The sequence below is a fragment of the Pleurodeles waltl genome, chromosome 9, assembly GCF_031143425.1.
Source record: "Pleurodeles waltl isolate 20211129_DDA chromosome 9, aPleWal1.hap1.20221129, whole genome shotgun sequence".
Taxonomy (NCBI): domain Eukaryota; kingdom Metazoa; phylum Chordata; class Amphibia; order Caudata; family Salamandridae; genus Pleurodeles; species Pleurodeles waltl.
This window is the reverse complement of record NC_090448.1, coordinates 402352411-402374025: the sequence shown is the minus strand read 5'-3', so window position 1 is coordinate 402374025 and position 21615 is coordinate 402352411. Positions and strand designations below refer to the sequence as shown.

The following is a 21615-nucleotide window of genomic DNA, read 5'->3' as shown; positions in this document are numbered from 1 at the left end:
GACCAGAGGTTGAGAACCTGCCAAGATGCACACTACCACTGAGACAGGGCAAGCCTGTATTTATCTTCCAGCCCCAGGAGGAAGTGAGGCTTGTCCTCGTCCCCTCGGACCTTGCGGAAGTGTTGTGTTGAATCCAACACCTTGTTCCGATGCTGGGACCATTTGGAAAGTCTCTTTAACCCTCACCATTCAGATATTACTTCCAAGTAACTGTGAGGTTGGCACACAATAGAAAATCCCAGTTCTCAACTGGTGGGTCTAGTGGATGCCCAAGCGAACCGAAAAACCTGACCACAACCTGACAGTTCTGGGGTAACGATCCCATAAAACTTAGTACTACTGGGGCGCTTAAGGGTGCCTATACCAAAGTAGCACTCTGTCTTAAAAGCAGCAGAATTATTTACTATCGGATCCCTGGTATTCCCTTTAACAAGACACCATGAAAAGTGTCTTTTGGCAGTCCGTGCAACATTCTTGGACTTGGGTGAGATCCCTGTACCAGTAGGGATTATGGGTTTATGGGATTTCTAGCTATTTTATTTTGCTGGAAAGCCACTAAAAATCACCCAGCGTTGAGCCTCACATTCAGTGATACCAAAAGGCCATGGTACAGAGAAGAGATATATATAATTACATACGTGATACACTGTAGCATTCTTTGTCTTGACAGTTCTTCCTCCAGTCTTTTGGAACACTGCCCAGTGGTAGAGTTTGCAAGCTTATCTGTCACAGAAGTGCTACAAACTTCTAGACCTGCGCACAAATTTAGTTTAACTATAAGCAACTGAAACTGGCCAGATATCAGTAAGCAGTATGATTAAGCGTGCCATGCAGTAAATGAATTCCAATGCTCTACACCTTCTTAAACAAGCCTCAACTTGCTACTCAGTTTTAGCCAAATGCGGGTGATTAGCCATTTGGAGGCAATAGTACCAGGTGACCTATGACACCGGTGGCAAACACCATGCATACTGCTCTGAAACCACTGGTGAGAGGGGGAGCAGGCCACGTCAAAGGAAGTGCAAAATCTTGAGCCCCACAGGGAGCTAAAGAACACTTTGTGGTTGGTGGGGGCCATAGTTGACACAGTCAGATGAAACTGGGTGGGATAGAAAGTGGTGGCTTCGGGTTACCATTCATAGTTATTAAACTGGTAAGTGTCACTCCCGGCTGGGAAACCTCTCTGCAGAATCTCAGCTACCTCTGAGCCACCGCCTGCCACCTAGCTAAAAGCTGAGCATTTTAGCAATGTATCTGCATGCACGTTTTGGCCAATATGGTCACCCATCTCTTCCCTTCGGCAATATTTATGGGTTTCCGCTGGACAAGCTTCCTCTCCAGTCCCCAGCCACCTGACCTCCACACTTACACCCTGGAATAAGTGGGTCCTTAGTGGATGGCTACCTGCCCCAGCAATCCCCTTGTACTGACTTACATCTTTACATTCATTTGCACAGGGGTTTGCGTTCATTTTTTGAGGACCAGTACTTAATTTTCACCGTCAGACTGACACAAAGCAAACTAGGAAAACAGTGACATAGAAGGAAAGCCTAGATGAAAAATAACCTGAAAGAGTGAGATAAGAGACAGAAATGAAGGGGCAGGGAGTTGGATCAAGACTAGGCAGCTTGGTGTACAGTAACCAGAGCATCCGGTAGTACTGACAACAGACTCCTAAGAAAAAGTTTGGGACCTGCTCACGTCCTTTGCCTTTTTTATTGTTTCATCTAGATCTCAGCTCTCTTAAAAGGCCTAGATGGTCTCTTACAAACACTGAGGGATTGTTCTGCCTAGAACTTTATAAACTTGTGTTGCTGGTTTAAAGTTGATTATTTCCTCAAGAAGGAATCAGGGCATTTCTATTAGATCTAGGGAGACAAGAACACCTTTGGGGTATGTCCCCATCAGCACTCCTCTTGTGATCCTGTAGTTTCAGAATGTTTGAAGAGAACCTCCCCACATAGACGGCCTTGCAACCATCTAGGTTCGCTCCGATTATACCTTTGGGGATTAAGGCCCCATATTTTAACTCTAGGAATGACATCTACAAATAGATGTTTAAATGTTAGCCGGCAGATGATATCAACACGTTGATATGGATCTCCAGAAACAAGCCGTTATTGAGTGTAACCTCAAGAGGTGTTGATCTCTGTCTTTGGTTTATTCACTTTCATCCACCTTGAAACCCGGCAAGCGATCCTTCAGGAGTCTAAGATGAGCACTAGCTAGATGAGGGGGTATTTAAAGGCGGGGAAGTGAGAAAAGAATTGATGGTTCTCACGCCAGTCAGTGGAGTAGTTGTCACCGCTGTTATTTCAGTTGTTGGCAAAACACAGGATCCAATACAGTTCAAAAGCATGCCATGACTATGGAGTGAAGGGCTAGATGTCTCAAGAGAGGTCAGAAGAGGTGTGCTGCAACCAAGTAATGCTCACATAGACTTTGTATCCTACTAGAATACACAGCACTTGAGAGGAAGGGCTCTGAAGCAACCTCTATGAACTGGTCAAAATCCTCGTTGGACAAACAGCCACGCTGGAACAGTATATCAGAGAAAAATGATCAGAAGACGAATCACAGAGAATGGAACCCACTGTGCTATGGGACCAGCTCTGGACATTTCAAGCAGCCCCACAAATAAGAAAGAGGCATTAGGAATATCCTATAGTAAGCATAAGATGTGGTGTAAAAACTGGCAAACTTTGTAAGCAGTCACAGAACCGTGGATGCTTGCTTACGTGGCCATGAGTGCCAACAACAATGGAGTGGGTCACTACTGTGCAAAAGCCCAAGTTAAAACAAACCTGGGCCCTTGAGACAGATTCACCTCCCATCATTAAGATGGACCTGACCCTCTGAGTGCCCCAGCAAACCACGACCACATCTTAGTAGTGAATCACTGAGTTGCCGTGCCTGTTATGGCCACCAGAGAAAAGCAATGACAACTTTGTAGCCTTTGCAGCAATTTTACTTGATCATCATTAGTTTAGATGCAAGAATCTGTTTCCAGGCATACAAGTCCAGCTAGCAGTCGGGCAAGTTAAGGAGAGACCAGAATCCCTTGGTTCCATCTCAACTGTGGGTATCTGTTGCAAGACGAGAGCAAATGTGCCCAGTTCCCTTCAACCTCCTTGTGCCAGTGATAAGCAACACAGCCTAACTGGTCTGGATCAGGCCACCTGGCACCCATTAGAAGTACAGCAATGCTGTTACCAGAACGACAGCTAATGCTATGCTGGCTTCATCTTTGCAGAAATTATCACAGATATGGGATCTCATCTTCTGAAGTGCTCCACACAATCTGTGATGCAGTGTCTACTCCATGCAACACTTCGCCTGAGGTCCCCTGTTTCCTGCACTCCAAGCAGATGTTGGGATGGCACTTGTACCAGTCTGTCATTCAGTTTGGTTCTACTAGTTTTACTGCAGTGTTATGATCACTCCCTACAGAGAGGGGTTAAGAGGCAGATTTGTTGATACTGGACTGGGACATTGTGTAGGATGAGTAAACAGGTCGTTTACCTATCCAAGATGAACAATGTATTGACTTCGAGGACTACTCAGGTTCATCAGATCTTCCACTGCAATCTTATGTGAATATGATGAAACCCTGCCACAAGATCTTCAAGTTCTTCCTTAAATTGATTAGCTTTTCTGTAGGTGAAGGTCAGATTCCTAAAATTTAGCCGTCTACATAGAAAAGGAGAGAAGGCAGGCCTCCCAGAGGTTGGGGTTTCCAGTTCAGAAACAACCCACTGCAATTGGGCAGCTAGGTCTGATGCAGTCAAGCCACGGCAGTCCAACGCAGCCACTCCATCACATACCTACTAATCTAAGGCTGACGTTCAAACTAATACACTGGAGATGTTACCACTACGTGGTGACTGCAACCCATAACAGCTGCTCTAGCATACAGCAAAGCAACCTAAGCACTTGTAAAAACCCAACAGACTTTTCTGGTGATGTGGGGATACAGCCACAGGATTTGCCTTACTTACAGAGCCTTCCTTGGTGGTTCCTTGGGCCGAACTGCTGAAGAGAACAAAGCCTGTGTTCCAGACTGACCCGACAAGGCCACGTTTCAAGGTGTGGCGCAAGATCCATGTTAACTGCTGTTGGCCTTGGGTCTAATCGACTGCACCTATACCGTGTATATATGGATGCACCAAACCATGATTAGGAGAGATAGTCAGTGTAGTCAGAATGCATTGAATGGAAAAGAACATAAATGTGCCACCATTCAGACTTGGCTACGGTGTGGGCCCAGTAAAAGTTGCAGTTCTGCACATCATGTATACCTTTTGTCATCTGCTCATTAGGTGTTTGTCAGGCCAATCACAGGCCTAAAGATTGCCCTCTGAAACCCAAAGGAATGTAGCCCAGAACCTTTGCGGAACCCTCTCCCCCAAAAGCACCCATGTGTCTGTTAATGCAGTAGTATCTTTGGTACTCGGGCATTCTCTTCTAAAGCCGGGGGGCCCTATGGAGGGACTTATTTAAAGGAGATTCATTCCGACATAGTCAACACAGAAGTCAATTGGCATGCTTCCTAAAGCCCTAAGAAGTCTTCCCACAGCCCAAAGAAGTGGACCGATAGACTGGCCTAACCATCCCACAGAACGAGAAATACACTCCAGATCACTTTTACTACAAAAAAGACCCCCTGGTCTAGGTGGAGACCATCAATTGAGGCCACCCACAAATATCAATTAATTGCTAAAAGTAGACAACACCGCATCTTCAGACACAGACAACTATTTTCAGGTTCCACTTCAGACCACACAAAACACCAACTCCAACCCCACCTGGTAGAGAGAACCTTGGACTAGACAGTCACTCTAGGTCCCCAGTAGGATGAGAGGCTTCAAGGTGGAGACAGTCGCCCAAGCCTCAAAGTAAGGACTATTAAGAGCCCCTGCTAGATAGTACAACAGGAGGAAATGCCCACCCTAGCACCCTGTAGCACTGTCCGCATCAGCGAGCTGGACACCCCCCTGCAACAGGAAGACATCACTAGGCCTTCCAGCCAGACTGAACACTGCAAGGAAATGCCTACTTACCCTGGAAGTGCTCCTCCTCGCTGCTGTCCTCCTCCGAGTGAGGGTTCGAGCCATTGCTCACCGTCTTGGCCCGGCTTCGGGATAGGATTCCCGAGGTCACCGACTTCTCCATCACCGAAGGCATGGCGTCGTCGTCAGCTGCACACAAAAAGCCTGCAGGGACAGTATCAAGCAAAGTCCTCAACTTCCACTAAAAACAGAAGAAGTGGCAATTATTTTGCAGTTTCAGAAAACTGTAAACCAGAGTCCTAGTACGCCTCACAAAAACTTGCAAAGGGCAGCCACCAACCAGGATTCTCGTCTGACACTAAACCCGCAAAGGAAGTCTCAACCAGTCCTAGCCTACTTCCTGCACCCTTGGAAGACAAGGCCCCTAGCCAGCCAGCCGTACATCCACACACACACACGAGTGGGAAAACCTGGCGAACCAACAACCTCACCTGCCACACAAAAACTGCAATGAAAGTACTGCCATGTATTCACCTCAGCGTGCAAAAACCTGCAAAGCCAGAATCATCACATGACTACATTGTTCCTGCCCTGCCTCCCCCCCCCAAAAAAAAAATATACAGTAGCAACATTAAGTGTCTCATTCACTTTCACCCCTCCCCCCAACACTAAAAACATTCAGAAACAGATAAAATATGACCAAGCACTGGTCCTTCCACCCTTCAAGGGCAACATTTAGCTACAAGACTTGCCCCCCCCCCCTTTCAAATAACTAGCAGGAGCAAAACACAAGAGCTCCCCCACCCCCCACAACACACACCACCAATAAATGCCAAAGTGACAGCTACAAAAAAAACAATCTGCCCACATTATCTTCGAGACATCTAGGGCACGCCTGCGTGCTCCCAAAAAAATACAGGGCGCCTACCAGATATCAACCTACCTCAAAAAAACGTGCAAGGGTAGCAGGAACAACGAGGCGTGTGGCTGCACCAGGTTGTGGAACTTGGGAGATATTTAAATTTTAAAAAGCCGTAGATGGCCCTCTCTCAGTTCGGCGGGGGTGGGGGGGATGCCTCTGTCCATGGGCCCCCGCACAAAATGGGCAGTAGGTGAAGTTTGCACATGTGAGGGAGAAAGGCAAACGGCGTGAGGGGAGATAAAAAAAAAAAAAAAATTCTGATATATCCCCGTGGGGGTTGGGGTTCTCCAGCCCCCTGCAGAATGAAAAGTGGTGTCCAAAAAAAAAGAGGGCTATGAACCACTCTTGAGATATAAAAAGATGGTTAAAAATCTAAAAGCGCTTACTTCCAGGATCCGCCGCGAAAAAGGAGCATCCGAGGTAGGGGGCGTTATTTTGAGGGTGGGTGCTCACTCTGCTCCGGCGCTTGTTCCTGATAGTGGGGACCTGAGCTCAAACTGTGAGGGTCGCAGGCTCACCCTTTGCTGGAGAGAGCTCCCTCTCCTGCTTGGCGGTGTCAGATTTCACGGGTCTCTTTGTGCAGGTAGGGCTGGGGAGGGAAGGGCAGTCGCTGGTGGGAGAGTGCCGACTCACTCTGCCTCCTGCTCACACAATGAGGCTGGCGGTGTGGAGAGAGGCAGGCTGCTGCAGGGAGAGGGGCCGGACCCTGCCCCTCCTTCTCCCCTCCTCCTCCACCTTCCTCCTTCAACCAGAGCTGGTGATCAGCCTCTCCCCTCCCCCTCCTCTCTCTCACCAGTCTCCTGCTGTGCCCTCCTATTCCCTCCCTACGATCTTCCTCATCAGCTTCCTGCTATGCACTCCACTACCTCACCAGCCTCTGCAACTCCCTCCTTCCCAGCCCACTGTCCCCTCCACTTCCCTGTGCTCTCTCTCACCAGCATGTGAGCATGCCCTCCTCCCCCTCATCAGACTCTGCGGGTGCCCTTCCCCCCCCCCCCCACCCCCCGCCCCTCTTCTACTCTATAGCCCCCTTTGCCCTTTTCCCCTTGATCTCCCTCTCCAGCCTCGTGGACGGCGTGCACCCCCTTCTCGTGCTCTGCTCCTCTCCCTCAGCTGCCTCCTGCCCCCACGTCTCTCCTCACGTGCCCTCCTTTGCCCCGCCGTCTCTCACCAGCCTTCTCCTGGCACTCTCTCTCTTGCCCTGTGGTACCCCACTCCTCAAATGTCCCCTTTTCCTCTCTTCGCCTCCTAGTATGCCCTCCTCCGCTCCCTCACCTGCCTCTTCATGTGCCCTTCACCGTGGGATTCTAGCCACATGACCCCATCCCTTTTGAGGGCACCCCCTCAATATTCTTCTGCGCCCTCACCACTCTCTGCCCGCTGCTCTTCCACACCAATCTCCCCACGACCCCCCTCCCTTGAATCTCTCACCCACTCACTCACCCTGTACCTTTCCCTTCTTGCTCTACCTCAGTGCCTTCTCGTATGCCCCGCCCACTGCTCTTACACACCAGCCTTCTCACATACCCTCCCCTCACTACTGTACCCTTTCCCTTCTCGCTCTTCCCTCAGAGCCTCCTGGTGCGCCCCCTCCCCCACTGCTCTTACACAACAGCCTATTTTACCCTCCCTTGCTCTCCCTCACCAACCTCCCGCTGTATCTTTAACTCGTTTCCCCCTCAGACTCCTCGTTTGCTGCCCCCGCTCTCTTCCACACCAGCCTCCTCACGTTTCCTCTTCTGCACTCTCTCACTGTCCCTCACCAGCACCCTCCTGCTCGCCCTCAGAGCCTCCTCTCTGCCCCCTCCCCGCTGCTTTCACACCAGCCACCTCACGTGCCCTTCTCTGCCCTCCCTCGCAGCTCACTCCTGTACCTTTATCTTCGTGCTCTCCCTCAGAGCCACCTCGCTCCCTCCCTCACACGTAGCTCTTCCACACCACCCACTCACGCGCCCTCCCTCCTCTTGTGCCCTGATCTCCTTTCTACCCCCAAAGGCTCCTTGTTTGCCCCTTTCTTCTCTCGCCAGCCCCCTCGTGTGTCTTCCTGTGCCCTCATAAGCTCTCCCTCACCTGCCCCCTCAGGTCCGTGCCCTCCACCCCCGCCCGAGCTGCTTGAAATGCCTCCTCTGGCTCCCCGCGCGCTGTCACCAGCCTCCTCTTGCCCCCGTAGTGTCCTCCATACCAGCCTCTCCCTCTGCTTATTCCCTCAGCCCCTGCGCCTCGCTAGCCTCCTCCTATGCAACCCTCCCTTGTCGGACTCTTCCCTCCCACTGTTCTCCCTCACCAGCCGCTCCTTTTGCATTTCTCGCTTCCACTTATTTTCTTCAGGAACCTTTTCCCTGACCCATCCTTTTGCAGCATACCAGCCCCCACCGTACCTCACACTCCCCAGTCTTGTACTTGTGACCCCCACCTTTTGTAAACTCTCCCCTCTGGCTCACCAGCAACCCTCCTGCCCTCTGCCCCAGACCATATGAGTACTCACCTCTGCCTCCTGCCTCAGAACCCTCTCCCTCGCAAACTTCTTGTTAGGACCCCCCCCCACCCCCCGCCAACCCACCCCAAAAAAAAGTAACCTCTCCCCTGGTCTCACCCACCTGCCTCGTGCCCCCAACCGGCCTCTGACACCTGTCGGGCCCCCCTACACTCCCTCAACCCCTCCTCTTTTGAGCCACACTCCCTCGCGGGTGGAATCCGACGAATATTTTCGCCCGTTTTATTTTTGTTGTCGCCCGTTTCTCTCCCTCCCATTTGCTCCCCTCACCACTTCTGCACATCTGATTCCTCCCTTTAAAAAATCTCTTGTTATTTCGCGCTGTTCTCACTTTGCTCCACTCACTTTTCTCCCCTCGATTTGTACACCCCCTTCAATAATTTCTCCATTGTCTCTTTACTCACCCCCCCCCACCGTTTCCTCTTCCCTTCATCGACTCCCATTTTACCCCTCCCCCCAACCTCACTCCTCCACATTTTGAACCTGTCCCTCCTCGATCTCCACCCTTTTCGCTTCCATCCTTGAAACTACCTCCCCACTCTTTGTCTTCCTTCCTCAGCTTCCTCTCTTTTCTATACCCTTCTCAATATCCCCACTCTTCTTTAGCCCTCTGTGTCTCTCACTCCGCATCACCCACCCATCCCCCCATCTCCTCTGTGTTTATCCCACTTAGTTTCTTTCTCTCGCCCGCCTTCTCCGCCCGTGTGCCCTCAACTTTTCTCGGTCAATACCTTTTATGAGCCCCCCCACCCCCTTTTTTTCCCAGTCGACACCTGTTCGGTTTCCTCCTGTTGCACCCCCTTTTTTGCCTTGATTATTTCCCCTTCCTCGCAATTTATTTTTTTAGAAGTTTCCCATCCGTATTCTCTCACTTCCGCCTCTTTCCTCGATTTGATTTCCCTCTACATCTTCAATTATTATCCCGATACGCCTTTACCCTCGTCGCTTCCTTTCAAATCTCTTTTACACCCGCCTTTCTTTCTCATTTGCCTCTAACTCTCTGTTACTGCAGCTCCTTTCCTCATCTCGTTCCTCATTTTCTGTCTTTCCGCAAACTCCCTCCTCTATCAGTCCCGTCTCGTTCACTCATATATAGACTTCCCTTCATCCTAATTCCTCCTGGCCACTCATGTCCCTCTCAATCCTAACTCGCCCTCAGAAATGGCCACCTCGGACCTCCCTTTCCTCCATTCAGCCCCTCGGCCCCACAAGTCTTTCTCTCACCCCACACGGTCATAGATACTTTCTTAGCCCACGTTCAAACCCCTAACTTCCCCTCTCCCAGTGGTGTAACGAAACTTGAAGGGAGCCCCTGCAAAGTACCTGGAGGGGGTCCCCCTCCCCCGGAACCCTCGTGCACATTGTACTGTGCAGAGCCCCCCCCCCCCCCCCCCGGGGGCCTTTGTTACTCCACTGCCTCCCACGTCGCTTCCACCAAACCACTCCTCACTTCTCCCAATATTTACTTCTACCCCTTACCCTGAAAATATATTCCAACTCTTCCACCCCTTTCTTCTCACCCCCCCTCACTTCCCTTTCTTACTCATCTGCCCCCGCCACGCCAATTCTTGTATTGAGTTCCACCTGCCTCCACAGCCCCCACGGGGTCCTCACCTTACTTCCACGCCCCTCATGCTCCTTCCCACGCGCACTCATCCCCTCCTTTTTCTTCCCGCCCCATCCTCGCCTCCCTCATTGTTCGTGCCCTCTTTTTCCACCTCACCGCGTCCTTCGTAGCTGAGCCCATTCCCTCCCTCACCTTCACTCTCTTTTACTCTTCACCCCTCTTCCACCAACCACACCACCTCCTCGCCCTCTTCTTCCCCAGCTAACTCCCACTCAGACACACTCACTCTTTTCCCTCACACCCCATCATGCTAACTCACTCCACGCCCACTAATTCTTTCACGCTTTCTGGTTCCTCGGTGCTGTACACGTGCCATGTGCTCAGTTTACCTTGTACTGTGTGCTTTACTCTGTGTACTCTCTTGCTGTACGTCTTGGCAGCCCCCTGCGTATACTCTGTGCTCGCCATCTTTTCTGTGCTCCACATCGCCTTGTGTTTTCTTCTAGTTCGTGGTCTGTCGTACTCTGTGGTCTCGGTGCCCTTACGTCCCCGATCTACGTTTACTGTGTTTTACGTGCACCCTTTCTACCCGTACTTTGCGTGCACTAAGCATGTATTGTAACAAATGGGCCCTAGGTAAACTCTACTCTGCACACGTTTTACAACATATTGCCACGTGCAGCGCTCCACGTATACTTCTGTGCAGTGCATATTCTGTTTTCTATTCTTCCTCTGTGCTGTGCACGCATGCATTCTGCTCAACATACACTCTGAGCTTAATGTACTATGGTCTGCCTGTATTTGAGGGTTTTTTTGTTTTGCTTTACGTTTACTTTGTGCTGTGTGTCGTCTATGCACTATGTTCTTTGTTTATTTTCTTCGTTTATGTACTGTCTGCGCGTTAAGAACTTTGCTTTGTTGTCATCGTGTACTTCACCCTGGGTTCTGAGTGTGCTCGTGCGTTCTGCCATTTTGTGTTCTCCGCATGCGCCGTGCTTTACTCCCATTGTTACGCTCGCTATGTGCTCGTTGCTCTACCAGTACTGTGTGCTCCAGGCGTGCAAACGTTTGCTTACTCTTATGTGTAGTCTCCTCTGTTCTGTATAACTGATCCTCGTGTACTCTGCCTTTCACATACTGCTGTGCTCAAAGTGTATTTATTGCTCTGTCAGTACTCCGTGCTCTATATGTAGGGAAGTCACCCATGCCCCCTGTTCCCCGGTTTCCTGTTGTTTACATACATGGCTGCAGCCTTCTCTAACCAAGTGGGCCCCTTGAGGGCCAGGGCACATCATCGTGGGCCCGGACTTAGAGCTTTCTGATTGCGTACGGGAGGGGAAGATCAGGCCACCGTCGGCCAAGTGCTAGCAGCCTCACCTGCCCGATAAGGTTACGTGTGGCCCTGTTAGGGAGTTCACTTGTGAGGTCTAGCTCGGGAAGCGGTTGCAGTTTCCAGGTGGCCTGGAGAGTCGCGCTTCCGAGGCCTAATGAGATGCAAGAAGCCCGGAGTCAGAGATAGCACGCCACGGGGAAGCCATTTTGGGTGTCGGGTAAACATCAGGCAGATGACACGACTGGTTCATCCAGTTGGGAATGCCAACACTCCTTCCTGAATTCTCGTCGGTAGGAAGGCTTGTAATTATGCGCAAGAGCTGCCCCTGCGCCTTGGGGGGGGGGGGGGGGGGGGGGTCCCCCAGGTAAGGCAGAAAGTAATAAAGGGCAAGCACGCAATTTTATAGAGACAGCCCACCAAGGGATATGCCTTGCCCTTCAGAGTAAACGCATAAGCCGACACATCAACAGGTTTGCAATGTAAATCACTGAAAGTGCCTCTTCAGTCACTGGTGAGTTCAGGCACTTGACAAGTCGTCATACGTTCGTCCATTCTTTGCCTTTATGCATCCATTCACCCAGTGACTCATTCTTGCATTCGCAAACTCAACAAGCGTATTCAAGATAAATGAAAATAAAATTAGAAAAAAGAAAACATACTGCTGTTTAAACTTTAAAGGCATATGCTTGCAATAATGAAATACAATTAAGCATTGCAGAAGGTGGCCATCTTTCAATGCCAACAGTTCCATCTGCAGTGTGCCACATCCATTACAGCCAATGTTTCTAAACCTGGGTGCCATTTTGGAATACTTTTTTTTTTAAAGTTCCCACTTGCCACCGCTTTTAGAAGCCACACGCTAGCTGTCTCTGAACGGTAAAACAATGATGCAATCTGCAAAATCACATTCCACAAAGGCCTCTCAGTAAACATCACTCTGGGTAATCTCATGGAAAAGTGTTGTGCATTGTGTATCATTTTGTACTGCTCTGCTTCTTAACCTGGTGGTCATCTTGGAACGGTAAAACAGTGATGCGCTATGGACAATGCCATGCAAAATGGCCTCACAGTAAAGAAGCAATATCTTCCTGGGATGTGGCAAACTGAAGGTGAAAGGAGCTGAAAAAGAGTGTTGTGGTGGCACTGCCTGAGAAAACATTGCAGGAGTTCTACCCTGAGGGTTTGTCAGGGGTCTTACCAACAACAAAAGATTTACTTAGTATAGTAATCTGTGAGGCTCCGTGTAACAAAATACCTGTATATAGACCATTTCACAACAAATAGTTATCCACCCGAAAAGGCTTATTGGCTTTAAAAGAATATGATTTTTCCAATAAATGTCAGGCCTAAGGCTTGCTTTTCTTAATAAACAGATCGTAGCTATCACATCTGACATAAACAGATTATGGGCCTGATTCTAACTTTGGAGGACGGTGTTAAACCGTCCCAAAAGTGGCGGATATACCACCTACCGTATTACGAGTTCCATAGGATATAATGGACTCGTAATACGGTAGGTGGTATATCCGCCACTTTTGGGACGGTTTAACACCGTCCTCCAAAGTTAGAATCAGGCCCTATGCCTATCCTATCTGCCATAACTTTTCCCAATGAAACAATCAGGCTTACAGCCTTTGTCATTGGTTCAGCAATATAAACCATTCAGGTCTATTGTATTGAGCAAAATCTTTTCCACAAGGCTACTATCAGGCACAGGCAAAAAATAATTTAGATATGCATCACTTGCTTTTAGTTCAAAGACTTAAGAATGAGTCGGTATTTCTCCATCTACAGATAGTAGTATTTGACAGAACAATCCAGTTTATAATTTCTTTGCCAGTCATGCCACATCAGACAGGAAGCAGATCTATGCACATCCAATTTGGTCCTGCTGCAGTAGAAGCAGTCCATCCTGAACTACCCAGTCAGATCCCCTTTCATTTGAAACACAAGCAACCCCAGACCTGTTTTGCCGTATTTGGGTCTTGTCTGTAAGCAGCAGCTGGAGTCTTAAGGCACTTGAGTGCAACACACATACCTGGGCATATACCCTTTGCACTTAGGGCTTAGCACTGAGGAAACAAAAAGTAATGGGTTGATTGCTTGAGTTAATCTCAGCATCTTGTATTTATTCTGGACCTCACTCCAGTCCATCCCTTTTTTGCCCACCAGGCCATCTCAGACATGAACCAGCCATATGCAAATCAGCTGTGGTACTATTGCAAATAGAACAGTCCAGCCCGAACTGTAGGCCAGATTCCCTCTGGATGGAAGCACAAGCAACCACTGACCGGTTTGGGCCTCGAAAGTAGGGTACCATTTGCATCCTGTAGCAGAGCAATCACAGAACTGACGTGCGCATACCTGTTGCAATTAAAATGCCACTCTGAGGAAATCAGGGCTTTAGGCAATGATGCTCATATAGTTTTAATTGGAAGGAATAGCAGAGAGAGGGATCATCATTTGGAGAAGATTTGTTTTTGGTGCCTGTAAGAAATTGGGTTTTTGATTGAGAATGGGTAAAACCCTTCTGAAACAAGAGCCACAGTCCTTGACAGGGTGAACCACGGAAGTCATTAGATTAACCTGTTTCTAACTCTCTGGCAGCTTGGCACAAGAGGTGTCAGACTTACCTTAGGGGCACTATGTTAAGTATTCAGCACACACACAGTAATAAAGTGAAAACACAAGAGATATGCCACACCAATTAAAATAAAACAGAGTGAAATTTAAATAATAAAATAAGACCAAAATGACGAAAATCCAAGGAGTAGAACCATAGTTATGCAATTTTAAAGGTTAAAGTAAAAATAGTGCAAAGAAGCAGAAAGTGCTAACTGTGGGTATCTGTTCTCTCTAGACCAGGACAAAGTCACAAGTTCAGGCTGACTGCGATGGAATGCAAGCCAGATACAGGGACCAGATAAGTCATGCTGAAAAAGTTACCTTCAAAAGTTTGGCGTGCAGAGTTCAAAACCTCATGATTTCACAAGAGGAGCTCAACTGATACTAGACAAAGGCCAAAGACTCGGGAATGCACGTCTTGGGGATTAGGAACTCACTACAGCAGAGGCCAGGAGGGCTCAGCCAGGTCCACTGCAGATCCAGCCAGGTCCATGCAGACTAGTTGCAGAAAGGCAGCTGGGCAGTTGCAGGGAGGCCCTGGAGCTTGTGCCCCTGTAGCTCAGAGGAGAGGTCAGCCAACTGACCCTTGGAGACACTTAAGCTAGCATGGTACGAAGAGAGCAGGTCCATTCTTCCTTCACAGAGAGCAGAGTGGCATCTGTGGGAAACTGGCATCCTGTTGCAGTACCCCTCACATTTTTTGCATGGGGTCTGGATGCAGCGTGGGCTGGAGTGCACTGGGATCCTTATAACCCTGTCCCCAGTGTCAATGTTCTTTCCCTAAAATTGCAAATATATTGATACAATTTGCAACACCTTTAGCTGCCACTGTAAGTCCCTAGTAAAAGGTACTTAGGTACCCAGGGCATGGGGTACTAAGGGTAGGCCCCTGAGGGCAGCGGTACAGATTGTGCCACCTTCAGGGTCCATGCATCGAAGTGCACCCAGCCCTGCCAATGCAGGCAGAGCATCCTGGTGCAGTCCTAAAATGCAAACCTGACATGGCACACTACAGGCAATATAGATGGTTCACCTCTCTGGCAGGCCTTCCAGCCCTAAGGTAGGGTGCACTATAAAGCATGTGTGAGCATAGATGCATTAGCAATATGCCCCTACTGTGTCCTTGCCAAACCTGGGACATAGTAATTGAACAGAGAAGCAATTTCAAATGCGTGTGCTGGTGACTAGTCAGTACGAGTTTCCCAGCTACCCGATGGCCACTCTGAACCCTGGGTTGCTTGGTATCAAACAACTCAGAATGCTAAATCCAAACTGGTCCCAGTATTGGTTTAATTGCAAAATGTACCCAGGGGCCACCTTAGAGGTGACCCCTTCACATCTAACTGACCCTAGCATGGTTGCTGGCAGGTCACAGCTAGCCTGCCACCACCAGACAAGATTCTGGAACCCTGTGGTGAGAGCCTCTGCTCTCCAGGTCCAGGGGCAAAGCCCTTCCTGGGTGGAGGTGTTACACCTTCTCCCCCCGGAATGTGCATGCCCTACTAGAAAGCTTCAAAGGGCTTACTGCCTTTGGAACTCGACCCCCAGGTCTGCTGCTAGCTGCAGATGGACACCCATTTGCAAACCCCCACTTCTGGCAGGAGCAATGGTGGGAAAACACAAAAGATAGGAGGAGTAGCCACCACCAGCTTGCACCACCCCTAAGGTGGTGCATGCGAGGTGACTCATCTATTTCATTTTCCTTCATCTTGCATGGTAGGAAGATAGCCTATTAGAGATAGGGAAATTACCTCTGCCCACAGGAAGTGGTCACATAGTGGGTGTAGCCACAGTAAGGTAGACGACCCATTGGTCACTAATAGGTACACCCCTAAACACCCACTAAATACAGTATTTAGTGGGCACCCCAGACCAGAGATTCTGATTCCAAGGACACAAAAAGACCAGCAACAAAGAAGACACAAGGTTCGAGAACTGAAGTCCTGGTGAATCAAGAAAAAGGGACCAAACGCTGCCTGCTGCACCCAGGACTCAACAATCGTCTCTTAGGGGTTGCTCGAACATCAGACGGATTCTAAAAGTTCCAAGAGGACCTCCACTCTTCTAAAAATCACCGAAGATCTCCCTCCAGAGTGAAAGCATCAGTCTCTTGCAACCAAGACCAAAAGACCAGTGAAGTTTAGTTAACTGACCGGCTGCTGACCAAGGAACGCTGCAGATGAACCAAATTTCAACCGACGGACCGTGAGGACAAAACCTGCAAGTGTGCCAAGTTTGGTGGCACTGCGACCTCCAATGGCTGAACCGTGCCATAGCAGCTGGTACTGGTCACTCAACATCAGACACCAGGAAGGAAAGTCCTCCCCGGATTCCAAAAGGACCTGGAGGAAGCCCAAGTCGAGGGATTTCAGAAACCACCAGAACCACCCACCAGAGTGGCCCTGCTGTCTTGCAAGCGACCCTCAAAGTGACCTACCTCCTGCTTTGCGCACAGCTCTTGGCTCATCTATCTGCTCTGTACCCGGCCTCCTTGGGCCCTGCGACCTCTACACTCCAAGGGGACCCACCGGACTTACCTCGAAGTCCATCTGTGCATTGCTTTTCCAAGTGGTCCCCAGCAGTGGTCCTGCACCAGCTCCAAGGACTTTTCAGCAGCTCTTCCTGCTAAAATCAGGAACTGCCTGAACTCCTCCTGCTGGCCCACAGGACTTCTCAATGGCCTTGACATAAGAACAAAAGGAGAGATTAGTAAACTCATTGCCTGATTTTATATGCATTTTTAAAGTTTTGTCCCATTTATTCCTATGGTGTGTAATTACACACAAAAGACTATTTTTGCTAAACTTTGAAAAATCCTAACTTAAAAAGTACTTATCCGATTTTGCTGATCTTGGTATTAAAAAATTATAAAAATCTGAAGTATTTTTGTAAATTGGCCTCAAATTATTCCTTTTAGTGTGTGTCTTCATTTATAAATACAGTGATTACAGCAAATGCTTTGCACTTCGCCAAGATTAGCCTAACTGCTCGACCAAACTACCATAAAAATTAGTGTATTATGTGGTCTCGTTTGTACCTCTGTAAACCATTGTGTTTGCCCGGGCAAACAGACTCAGTTGCCCGGACTCTCTGCACAGTGGGCCCAGCTTTGCATACTACGTAGAGAGACAGCCTCCTACAGCATCAAGCAGCAGGTCAGTCATTTGAAGAACAAGGCAAGCAACAAGCAGAAGGGCAAACCTTTTTGAACAATACAGGCCTCAAGCTGCAGGGCAGTCCTCTTGGGAAACTAAGCCGTCGTTCTGTAATGTCCACAGGTCCAGGAGTGTACTGAAGAGAGGGCGTTGGATACCTGGTTTATATCTGTTGCAAGCTGTGAGGTAGAAGAAACTTCTTGAGTTTCACCCCACAGATGGTTCTGGAATTTCCTTTCTCCCTGTCCAGGCTCCAAGTGGCCTGGGGTGACAAAAGAATAGTGTGAAGTTCTTTATCAGTGTGCTTAAGCAGCCCCTTTGAAATGTGAGTGGGGCAGGAAACAGCTCCGCCCCCAATCCTGGTAGGATCACCCATGCTGCCAGTACCTAGCCCCCCTTTGTCTTACTTGTCTGGGAGGAGTACACAAAGGCCAACTGTCACTCTAATTACAATCATTTGACCCAGGACACAGGCTGCAGACACCAAATGGTTAGGGCAAGACAATGCCAACTTCCTAAAAGTGGCATTTTCAGAATGGTATCTTACAATCAGACTTTACCTTTAAAGAGATGTCAAAATTGCATTTCTTTTGAGACCAAACATGATATTTCTACAATTTCCCAACCAAAAGTTATCCTCTTTAAATTTTATAAGGTAACCAAATGTTATCCTATGAGAGAGGTAGGCCTCACCACAGTGAAAACAAATTTAGGAGTTTTTCATTACCAGGACATATAAAACTTAAAAGTACATGCACAACTTTTTAAAGACAGTACAGCCTAGCCTACCCTTCACTTATATGTAATACAACAGGAGGATTATGCCTGGCAAAAGGTTATTTTGACAGGTCAAATTGGCAGTTTAAAACTGCACACAGACTACAGTGTCATTCATGAGACTTGGCTTGAAGGGCTACTCGAGTGGGTGTCACAATAACCTCTGGGTACATGTTGCAAGACTTTACCAGGGAATTAGAAGTACATTAAATGTGCCAATTGGGTGTAATCCAATGTTACAATGTTTAAAAGAGAACATAAGCACTTTAGCACTGGTTAGTAGTGGTAAAGTGCACAGAACTCAAAAGCCAACAAAACCGGGTTCAGAGAGAGGATGAGTGATGGCAAACATTTGGGAGGTCACCATGCAGAGAAGGCCAAGTCCAACACAACCTCTCTCCAGCCAGAAGCCAAGGTAGACTATTCAATATCTTGATGTGCTTACCTGCTTAGGCAATAAAGCGTGGGCAAGGGCTCCATTCTGCAGTACCACTTGTCAGTTCTATGGCCCTGTAAACTCAGTTGGATCCCTCTGTTAACACTCTTCTGAGCCACTGGGCTGATGCACGGAGAACCCTTCACCTCACCTGTGGACCTACTCTCTGAAGCTCTTAACCTTACCTTGCTTACAGATGCACTTAAAAAGGCAGGCAGTACCACCATGGCCAAATAAGTGATGTAGCCCATTCTACCCCTTGGATCAGACATCTGTTCCCTGCCCATAAAGACATCAATTAGAAGAGGCCACTGACAGCTGTCAGTGTCAAGATCCAGGCCCCAGATGATCCACTGCCAGGTGGAGGCTCTAAGCGGGGTCCGCCGGTAGGACTCACTTCCAGGTTTGGGGCTTACAAAGAGTCCCCTAGATGCTCCTGAGGGTTCTCTGACCTCTGAGGTTACTCAGAGTTGGGGGCCACTGACCCGGATAATGGGCACTCTCCTTCCACTCTCCCTCCCAACAGTCAAAGGTGGTAGCCTGTGACTGGCTCTCCAGCTCATAGTCTGTACCCTGAGCCTAAGCATGGTACATGGGAATCCTTCCACCACCTGCCCCTCCATCTGGGCTCTCAGGTCCTCAGTTTGGGAGTGGTACTCCCAGAATCCTGAGCTTTCAGAGCACCCTGGGTGGCTGCCCCTCCCAGCTTTTCTAACACTATGGTAACTAATTTCCTAGAATGCAGTCAATGTGCATCTGGGGCTAACTATGACCCTCCTCAGGGCCACTTCCCACCCCCTTCTAGAGGTAACAGAACCATGCTGCAAAAGGTCCTACCCGAGTGCCTGGCTTACCCTGAACACCTGTCTAGTGCATTGATCTGGGGAAACCAATCTTTCAACCACAAAGGTCTGGCTGGCATCAGTATACCTCAAAGTGGTGACGGGCATCCCATTCATTGTGATGTGATGGAAGAAATGATTTTCACCCTCAGGGATCACAAGCCTTTCCTTTGAGTCTATCTCCCAACTGAGATAGATCAAGGCATGTTCTACCCTTTGCTCCAGGGGCTACTTACCCCTAAAGAAAAATTGGTACCCCTGTAGAGTTTCCACAAATAGATGGTTTCTTGGGACAAACAGAGCCCCCATGCTTGTGTACTAACTGGGAACACTCAAAGCAACAGGGTTGGAAATGGGATGCCCTGGACCACATCCACCAGAACATTCCCCCGTTTCTCAGAAAGGGCAAGGGAACCCTTTCACCCCACCACGCTCTGGGACCCATCTGTGTCTCCTGGATCTCCCCATCACTCTGCTCGTGGGAACCTGAACTAGCCTTCTTGGGGTCACTCCCTAGTACTTTCTTGTGGACCTAGGTACTAACCCAGTGGTCTGCCTCTTTAACGAGCTCCCTGGGATCCATAAGCTTACTATCCAATAGGTGTTGGCGCAGCTCTGTAAAACAGTAGTTGAGCACGTGCTCTCTGGCAATCAAAATTGTACAGCCCTTTATATTCACTTACATCACTGCCCTTAAACCAACCATCCAGTGTCTTGCAAAAGAAATCAACAAAATCCACCCAGGGCTTTTGGAGTAACTTCTGACTGTCCCTAAACGTCTGCCCCTACTTCCCAGATGTGAGACCATGTTTCGTGATAAGCGCATCCCTCATGAGTGGATATCTCTTCCTATTCCTTTTTCCTAGGGATAAGTGTGCATCCCTTCCTTCATGGGGAATGTGCCCCCAGAGACTAGGTCCCCAATCTTCCTCAGGGACCCTGTTTGAAGGAAACAGAGCTACTTTGCAGAGCCCCCCACTTTTTGCCCCCTTTTAGAACTACTAGATGATGATTTACGACTCTGACAGTGTACTCAGGCCTGCTAATCAGACCTCAGTGCTGGTGTTCCTTCCTTAAAAATAAGGTATGTCTAAATGTTTACAATTGGCACAGGACTTTGGCACCCGTGGAAGTCCCTAGCAAATGCTACCCCTGGTACTGAGGGCATGGATACTAAAGAGAGTCCCTAAGGGCTGCAGCATAACTTATTTCACCCTAATGGACCCACACACAAATTGCACACAGCTTGTCATTGTAGACAGCGTATTAGGGTGCAAACCCTGAGTGAAAACATAACATGGCACAATCATTGTGTGCAATGCCAAAGTCACTGTAGGTATTAAATGTAAGTGACCCCTACAGTAGGCCTTAACAGCCCTAAGGCAGGGTGCATTATAATACATACGAGGATATACCTGCATTAGCAGATACGCCCTCGTGATGTTTACTTTTATTCCTAGACATTGCCAGTGACCGGGCAGCCATCTTAAAGCATGTACTGGACACTGGTGCCTGCGGGTGTCCCAGCTTCATGATGGCCGCACAGAAAATAGTGGTGTTTGGCATCAAGAACCTCATCTTAATAAATCCATATTGATGCTAGTATTGTATTTATTATGACATGCACCCAGAGAGCACCTTAGAGGTGCCCCTCAAACCTAGTCCTCTAGTGTGCTTGCGGACTGGTTTCAACCAGCCTGCCACCATAGTTGAGTTTTTGACCTTCTGGAGGTCAGAGCCTCTGCTCTCCGAGGTCAGAACCAATGTCTGTTCTGGCAGGAGGTGTTATCACCTCCATCAGCAGGATGGCTAGTAAATCTTCATACCAAGGCCAGAAACATCAAAGTACTTACCACCTTTTGTAGGCGATCCCTGCTTCCCTCAGACCTGGGAGAGGCAACTCCCTGCCCTGAGGCCCATTTGGCATCAGGAAAGGCAGGAAAATTAGCTATGCAGGTGGCGTGTTGCCAGACTGAACACACCTTTAGGAGGACCAGCTGAGGCGGCCCCTCTGCTATGGCAGAGGATGGTTGCCCCACTGCTAAAAAGCAGTAGAAAAACTAAACAATAATAAATTATCATTTTATTTTTCTGCAGAGTCAAATGGGGTGTAGTGCTAGTCTCCTCCGCATCATCAGGGAGGAGGAGTAGTGGTGCACTCTAAGTGCACATGTCAGTATGGCCGGCTGTCTGAGGTCAGCCAAACTGACATGCACACTTGGAACTCTCTACCAGAACTGTATTTTACAGCCAGGTGGAGACCAAACACAGTCTCCCTCTCCCTCCCCGCGCGGCATTTCAGCCAGCTCAAGCCAACCCTGGTGCTTCTTTCATGCTGTGTAACAGCATGAGAGAAATATCTGGATTGGGTGGGGAGGGGAGGAAGGCAGACACCGAGGCAGCTGGAGCATTAGAGGTGAGGGGGCAGGTAAGTTCAATTTTTTAAATTTATTAT

General features: G+C 48.8%; 1 protein-coding gene across 9 annotated transcripts in view; it reads right to left on the bottom strand.

The window, feature by feature from the left end:
• RCOR2 (REST corepressor 2) overlaps nucleotides 1-10075 on the bottom strand; it is a 164576-nt gene extending 154501 nt beyond the window's left edge. Inside the window, exons 1-2 of one of the 9 annotated variants that reach the window (XM_069207125.1) lie at nucleotides 10040-10075; nucleotides 5061-5213 (exon numbers count right to left, since the gene is read on the bottom strand). In XM_069207125.1, the coding sequence (XP_069063226.1) occupies nucleotides 5061-5184 (124 nt within the window). In that variant the 5' untranslated portion in view covers nucleotides 5185-5213; nucleotides 10040-10075. Of the gene's footprint in view, nucleotides 1-5060; nucleotides 5251-5952; nucleotides 6855-10039 lie in introns of those variants that run through there. The other 8 variants (XM_069207121.1, XM_069207120.1, XM_069207122.1 and 5 more) reach the window with 8 other exon arrangements.
• Between the last annotated feature and the right edge of the window lie 11540 nt (nucleotides 10076-21615).